Source organism: Nymphalis io, chromosome 2, assembly GCF_905147045.1.
Source record: "Nymphalis io chromosome 2, ilAglIoxx1.1, whole genome shotgun sequence".
Lineage (NCBI taxonomy): Eukaryota > Metazoa > Arthropoda > Insecta > Lepidoptera > Nymphalidae > Nymphalis > Nymphalis io.
The window spans coordinates 4365432-4373845 of NC_065889.1; the positions used below are offsets into that span (position 1 = coordinate 4365432).

The 8414-nt window shown below is 30.5% G+C and overlaps 1 protein-coding gene across 1 annotated transcript; it reads right to left on the reverse strand.

Moving 5' to 3' along the window:
• Positions 1-4964: 4964 nt before the first annotated feature.
• On the reverse strand, positions 4965-6675 carry LOC126779667 (uncharacterized). The gene is made up of 4 exons (XM_050503830.1): positions 6550-6675; positions 6108-6313; positions 5661-5835; positions 4965-5293 (listed from the first exon to the last, which is right to left on the reverse strand). Exons 1-4 carry the CDS (start codon positions 6596-6598, stop codon positions 5109-5111), a joined length of 615 nt encoding a protein of 204 aa, XP_050359787.1. The 5' UTR covers positions 6599-6675; the 3' UTR covers positions 4965-5108.
• Between the last annotated feature and the right edge of the window lie 1739 nt (positions 6676-8414).

An 8414-nucleotide genomic window follows, 5' to 3' on the forward strand; every position in this document is an offset into this window, starting at 1 on the left:
CATGCAAAAATTTCTAAATCTTGTTTTCGCTACTCGTAAAAGTTGGTAAGTTAGTAAATAAAAGCGTTCTGGGACTTGCCGCCCCTTAAGCCCTTAACAAAGTATTTATGTAACCCTACATGGAAAAGTTATTTCATGAATTTATCTATTTACTTTCGAACCTATAAAAGCTAATGCGAGCCTGTAGAGCGTAGTGTAAATGCAACGAAACCCTTCCTAATCTAAGTAGGTATTGCAAGATGTAGATTGCTGTCAATCCTTAGTGATTATAAATTAGTGATGACAAGCCGATCTGTTTCATTTAGCAGCAGGGGCGAAGCGAGAAGCCCTTGATAGGCCCTGTATCAAAATTGGTAAGGGAGCCTCAATTACATATGAAGCACTGAACCAATTTACCAATAGAGTATAAAATGACATCCTAAGGTAAAGATTAACAAAATTACGACAGCTACAGAGACCAGTGTGTTAGTTTGTAGTTTTCGCCCGCTTGAAAGCGGGGCAGGCAGGTGGTAAGTACTAAGTACACTACAATACCTCCTTTTCTGTATAGGATAAACAAATTCTCTTTAGCATTTATAATATTAGTAAGTTTTACACGGTTTCTATAATTGGAAACATTAATCGTATTTTATATAAATGTTGTACCACGTGGTATACTCGTATTTAGTATAGTTGATGTGATATATTTACTACTACTATTAATAAATGCAATTTTTGAAAATTTTGTTTAGAGATCTGTATTCATATTACATACAAATCCATGAATGCATTTTGATGATAATCAAATTGCGGTATTATGACCCAGGGTTATGTTATAAACTAGTAATAGATATATTAAATTGCATTGAATTCCTTATACATCTGGGATTACAATGGTTCAAGTTATTTACTAATAAAAATATATTATAACGAAGTAACACAAGGTTCGCGTTCGGAAAACTAAGATTTAAAATAATCACGTTAATCATTAATATTCCTTTGTAAATGAAAATAAATACATAGCCTTTCGAGGATTCAATCATTGGCTTAAGAAATATAAAACATCGGTATATTAATCTTCGGACACGCCCCGTACACAAGAACAAAAAACAATGTCCGTTATTACAATTTAATGAAGAGAGAAGGCTATTAGGAAGTGAACCTTGATTAAATCGTCGGTCGACGAACAATTGCTGGATCCTACGGCGGCCTGTCGCCTCACAGGGGCTAATCGCACTCGCACGATTCTGATTACGTGTGATTGTTGTATCAATCATTTCTCATATTAAATTATACAGTGGTCATAATTCTATCTCGTACGTATCTTTTCTTAATGGCCACAGACAACTTGTAAGTAATATATTCGAAAGCACTTAGTCTCGCTTTGTTACTCAATAGATAATACCTAATTCATAATATAATATCAGTAATCATATATTTATAAACTGAAATAGCTTAAAACTTATTCTATTTAATTATTCGTGTTAAAAAAAATTAGGTAAGTATTTATGTTTAACTGGGCTATATGTTAATATGACATAATAAGTATAAATAACGGTAAAGTGAATTGCGCCCATTCTACACTACATTAACCGTTTCTACATTAATCGAGGTTCGCTACCTAACAAACGATATACTTCCTCGCGTAGGGTTAATAAAGTTAATAGGTGTAATTTCGTGTATAAATCATTAGCAACATGCCCCTTATCGTACTGTATGTAACGTTACTGCTTAACTATGCAAATCTACGTGCTTCATAAGTACGAATTAATTTATCAGTATGTTAAATACAAATAATATTAGAAAATTTTTATAATATGTATAAAACTGGTAGGTATTACCTTTTCATATAAATCATATGCGCAAAATTGTAAAAAAACCCTTTGCTTTGCAAGTTTTCTATAACAATAAAATCAAAAAAGTAAGTATTTTATATAAATAATTAAATATTATTATGTTGGCAATTTTCTTATATTTACCTGCTTGTTGTAGTAAAAATGTACCTATTGATAATAATATAATAAAGTCATTTTTCGTTATTTCTTTGTTATTAGCTACCTATTATCTAGGTGACGTTAGGTAATTATTACCTTAAATTCAAAGAATACTTCCGTAAATCAGAGTCATTATAGTTCTTAAAATAGGTTCGATTAAAAAAAACTTTTAATTACAGTTAGACAAACGTCAGGCGCGAAGTTCGTCTTATCGAAACAAAAATCGGCGCTGTGATATAATTAAACAGTTGTCTAATTTAATTAGCAATAGGCGAGTTCCCATAAGTCGAAAAGCCACCCTCGTTATAACGTCTATTCTGAATTCTCCAAACAATTAACATGCGAGCTCCAGTCATACAGGTTGTAATTACAGGTGCGCCACGCAGTAAATGGTGGTTCAATAATTTCGATCTTATAAGACAGCTGCTGGAGACGACATAAACACGTTGAAATCTAAAAAAATTTTAGGACATAAATTTACATTTTATCATCATATTTATTTTAGTGAAAGTATCAAATCAATTTTTTAATTTTGGTAGTTACGGACAACGGTCAATGTGAATTGAAAATCTACTTTGTTTTAAATGAGTATAAAGTGTTAAATAGCTATAGGATGGAATGTTTGCTATTGCTCTCTAGTAGCTTGCTTTAAAATATATAATATAATAAATAGGTTTTTAAAACTCCCTGGTTAGTTGTATTTGTAAAATACGCGCGATTTAAGGTTGTCGTAAATAGAATGGCATAACAAATATAATAGAAACAAAAGCAGGATGTCCTGGCACTATAAGGAGTAACTATATACCTACTATAACAGAATGCGCATAAGCATGGTAAAAATTACGTGAGTAATAAATTAATTACTATTTTACATTTGTTTCATAGTATAGGTAAGCGGTCGAGTATATGGTCCACCTGATGGTAAATGGTCATCATCGCCCATAGACATTGGCACTGTAAGAAATGTTAACCATCGCTTACATCGCGAATGCGCCACCAACCTTAGCAAATAAGATGTTATGTCCCTTGTGCATGTAATTACACTGGCTCACTCACCCGTCAAACCGGAACACAACAATACCAAGTACTGCTGTTTTGCAGTAGAATATCTGATGAGTGGGTGGTACCTACCCAGACGAGCTTGCACAAAGCCCTACCACTAGTGAAACATATCGTGAATATTTTGGACCTTAGTGTCAGGCAAGCTAACATGTACTGCGCGTATTAAATGGTAATTAAATTATTATTATTTTTAATATCGTACTTGTATTTTGTTCAGTATATTTTTGAAATAAAATGTAATTGTTTTATAATAAGAGTCCACCGTCATAGTCTAGTTAAAAATCAATGAACATTATTCTCTAACAATAATTAAAAATACGGATAATACTAAAATGCTTTGTCATTTTAACGAGTCACATTATCTTCTTTACATTTTTTGGTTACAGTTAATGTAATTCAGTTCTTTTTCCTAATAAAATAAATAAAATACTAAAATGCTACAATCATACAACTATTTCGATGTTATCACTACATGAGGTTATACAGCACCTAAAAATTGGAATATAATTGAAAAACTTTTTCGAGATGGCAATCATCGAGAGGACATTAAGCTCGGCTTCGTGTATACTCTATTCACAGATTCATATCGTCTTTATTTAAGCAGTTAAAGTAATTCAAACTTTTAATACTCGCTCGGCCGTGAACTTTCTTTAATTGTGTAGAATTCAAGATATAATGACATTCGAAATTGTAATTTGTAAAGTTACATTGTATATCGCATTGAACAGATATTTATTTAAATATAAGTCGAATTAAATTAATAATACTTCGAGAAATTTGGTTGACAATGTAAGTAATAGCTTGTCATTAATGTATATGAAAGTTGATTATGCACTTGAATCGTAAAATCATCAATTATAGTCTCAAAACAAAGGGCAAGCGCAGCAGTTAACGAAATGACTAGTGAACAATTTGGTACTCGAGAATCGTTTTAACTTTTTGTAAAGTGCAACACTTTCCCAGCCCTTAGGAAGGGCCCTCCAAAACGCTACTGCGTTTAGACAAATGAACAACGTTGCACCCTTGATGGCACACGCCATGTTACATTGATGTATTCTTTACAGAAAATGAAACGGTTCCACAGAATTGCGTAGCAGAGCCGAGCTAAAGAATAATTATAATGATATTTGTCTTCCTTTTTAAAATAAAATACGCTATGGATATTACAATTATATTAAGTATAAATAAGTTTATATATCCTACAAAAACTAACTCGTAGTTTCCGTAAAGTTTGTAATTAAATAAAATTTCATCGAATCATTTTATTCTGGACCTGTGTTGTAAAGTAATAAATTATCATAACATTTTAAATTATATATATATTTTACCATTATAAAATAAAATAATGTAACATTATTCGTATATTAAGGTTCTTCCAGAGCAACGTTGCTTCGTGTTAAATACAATAAAAGTTATACCGTACAATAGCGGAACTCGTAGAACACAATAAATCAATTGGAGTGGGTGGTTGACTTTTCACTCAAATGTGTGGTTAATTGTAACCGAAAATGACTGTTGATCGAGCCACACTTAATTTGAGTGGTGCTTTCGTAGGGGCTGCGGCGATGGGGTGGCAAGTAATGGTTCAGTTGATATTATGATTATTCGATATTTGTACGAATCTTGTACACCGGAACTGGAGTAATTGCGTTGTAATATTTTTATAATTAGGCTCGTTTAATGTAAATTTACCCCGCTTTATATATAATTTTATTTAAATAAATTATTCAATATTATTATAAATCCAGCTCTGAAACACAAAAGTATTTTAAATTATATTTAAAATAGAAAGTATATTTTTTTGCTATAATCTGTATTCAGCTAACGCCCTGTTCGCACCCTCTCTTATTGTATAGAGGGAAAATTACACTTTAATTGCTCATTTGCGTCATTTAACTTTGTGGAATATGTAACAGTAGGTACAAATAATGACAGTTTTGAATGTTTTTTGTTTGTTTTATTTCGTTGCTAAGTTACACATAAATCTTACTTTAGACGATTCTTATGTTTAAGGGACTACAAAATTTATATTGTAACTTCGTATTATCTTATTTTTATATTTGTTTTTATTAATTATTCTTCCGGCCAATATGCTTCAATCATCTTCTTAAGACGATCATCTAACTCCTTGCCTTCAGGTGGTTGCTTTCCAAGGATGAAGACGAATTTTTCGTGACAGTCCATCATGCCGAGGTATATACCCTCAATTATTTTCAGACGCATTGGGTAACGGTTAAACTCTGCTAGGTCTAGTTTAGCTGTTAGAGGAATAAGAATATTCACATTTAATTAAATAAATTACATCAAATCCAACAGTTTTGTCATGGACAAAGTTTTGCATGATTGATTGAAGTACTTATTGTTATAACTAGCGTACTTCACTACTTTCTATGATTATGATCTATATAATATAAATAATTCTATCTATGATTTATATAAGCTTAGTCTCTTTCTTTTATAATAAACTAACTAAAAGACAATTAACAATTCCAACAGACTAAAAAACAAAAGAAAGGTTTACAAACACATAGAGGACAAAAAACAAACATTCATTGTTATTTACAAATAGACAAATAGAAGAAGTAGATAATTATTTAAGCAAATTAATAAGAAACAAGATCACACCTGAGGATGGTGGCTTCTGCAAAGTCCTGTAGGAACCGTCACCTCCCAATCTCTCTAAATAATAATCTCTGGTTTTGTTGATACTTTTACAAGGTATTTGCATTTTCAATGTAATATTTTCCCAATTAAGATTCTCTACGAACTTTCCGATTTGATCTTTTAACTCATTTATTTCCTGAAACAGAATGTGCCGTCAGCACATCGCCTTTTTAGTTGTACTCCATATTTGAAACTGTTATGACTGCAACTGGTTCTGGTTATATATGGATATCGTATTACGATAAATAAATTTTTAGAAAAAAAATAATGTAAAATTTATCTGGGTGTGAATAATTTATTTTTGTTATATTAAATATAGTATAGGATAATAATTTTAGAAAATTATTATCTACATATTTTGTCTGTGCATAATTTATAAATATATACATTTTGTTTTTTTTCGCTCACCTTTTCATCAACGGGAGTGAATTCCACGCAATGAGGATCACCAGAACCTTTCGTCTTTTCTGTTCTGAAATGCAAAAGGTGCCATACACCTATTGCTTCCGTGTCTTTGAAAGTAACGCCTTGCGAAAAACTTTGACAATTCGGTCCATTTTTGCTTTTAGTATTTGCTTTTGCGCTTGCTATGAATACCACTTGATGGAGTAGTGCTGTAATATGAGTTACATCACGATACTTCAGCCGAAATATTTTTTAATCTTAATAACGGTATTAATATTTAATATTTAGTAAAATCATATTTACAAGAAAAATATTATGAGTATAGGGTTATATTGGTATGCATTTAACACATTATATTAATTTTATATTTAGAGAAAGTACAACTCAAAAGCAAAAGTATTCAAAACTGATGAAAATGTGTTATGTTAAAAAATAATATATTTACCAAAAGTCACAAGAAGCCGAACTGATGGAGACATGTTGAAGTACAGCATGAGCTGCGGTAATGAACTGAATGACTTGATTAACTGTGTCGAAAGGATAACAGCATTAAACGGCGTTTATAAATGTGTGTGAAATAAATGCGGAGTAGGCATTTTTATTTTCCGCAACAAAGGCAGATTGACATATTTTATAAACATAAAATTTTTACAATTCTTACGCGTGATTGAAAAAATCATGATTTTCTTTCCGTTAAAGAATTTACGCACGTATAATTTATAATTATTGATATTTATAAATTGCACATAATTAATCTGCTAGAATTTTAAAAAGCCATCGTATAGAAATCTCTTTGATGTTCGTGGTGCCTGAGATAAACGTAATTAAAAATATGTAAAAAAGTACCTATATGATTATAAATTTTCTGCCATAGTTCCATGTAAAAAATGTAAGGGTTTAAAAGTTGCAAGTTTTAGTCAATGATTAATATGTAAAATGTAAATAACATTCTTTTTTTTTCTTTTTTTTTTTAATGTTTTGTTTTATATATTATATATGTATGTTTATGTATATATTATTTATTTATATGTATGTATATTTAGCTATAGTACTGTATATATATACATACATACATATATGTAGCTGGTCCATATTTCGTACATCCCTGGTGGTGCGTTGGAGTAGAAGACAACTGCACGGTAAACTGAATAATCTGCTGCGTCCTGTCCGTTAACCTTCAGCAATTTACGAAATTAGGTTCTTTATTAAATATATCATTAATGAATACAAATTTATTTATTATGACACCTTCAAGGAACTTTCGTTTCGTAAACAATCTCAAATTAAAATAAACGAAGTAATCTTGCTGGGCAAAAATATTTATACATATTTCAAGCGTGGGGTTAAAAATGATAGCAAGTAGTTTTGATCTCTTATTAGTTTAGTTTAGAAATTGTATGCAACAGAATCAGGACTATTATTATTCTTCTAAAGAAATAGCGGTTCCTTTTTTTATATGAAATGTTACAATTGCTTAATAATTTTAAAAAATCTACCACCATGCACCGTTTTGAAAAGAAAGACCTTGGACTTATCAAGAAATGACGCGATTATATTTTAAAAAAATAAAAATTTAATATGGCATTGCAAGTTCGCATGGTTAATTAACTAATAGTTTCTAAATATATTTAAAAAATATAATGTTGTAAATATAAAAATGTCAATGTTCATTAATATAGATCATATTACATACAAACGGACCACAACTTTTTTGACGTCCTGTGTGGTTAAAGACAACCCCCTTGTCTTTGTATTAAGAACAAAATGTATTAAATATTTATTACTTTATTACAAAAATAAAAACGGATCTAAAGGCCGGCGCTATAAGGTTCCGTTTTATTTAATTACTTGGTCCCTATACCAAGGAATTGTGGTTTGCGACGCACGCGCTTCTCGTATTGATGCTTCGGGATATTTTATTGCAGGGTTTAGGTAGTGGCACCTGTCGTTCATTTGATTTAAATCATCTTTCCTCAATAAACATTACCTTAAAGTCTACATTTACGAAGCAGTAATTAAGAGAGAAGGGTAAATAATAACAATTTTATTTGCTTATCTGTTGCTTTGTAATTAGGTAATACTTTGAAAATTTTAAAATTTAGCGGAGGTTTCTGTATTTTATTATCGTTAATACAAATGTTATTAAATTCTTATTTTTCACATTAATTAATAACGCCTGATGGGTTCTAAAAAAGAGTGGCAGTCGCGTATTATTTACTTTAAACAATTACTTTTATCAAGCACATAATAGTTTACAGGTGGCTATTAACATCTTATTTGTTAAGAAAGCATTTACTTTCATTTAAATTT

Excerpts from the sequence above, each read along its gene's own strand:
- LOC126779667 (XM_050503830.1), bottom strand. The coding sequence starts at position 6,598 with ATGCTGTACTTCAACATGTCTCCATCAGTTCGGCTTCTTGTGACTTTT. Across the intron at positions 6,314-6,549 it reads TCGGCTTCTTGTGACTTTTG|CACTACTCCATCAAGTGGTA; the intron begins GTAAATATATTA and ends CTCATATTACAG. Across the intron at positions 5,294-5,660 it reads GCAGAAGCCACCATCCTCAG|CTAAACTAGACCTAGCAGAG; the intron begins GTGTGATCTTGT and ends TTCCTCTAACAG.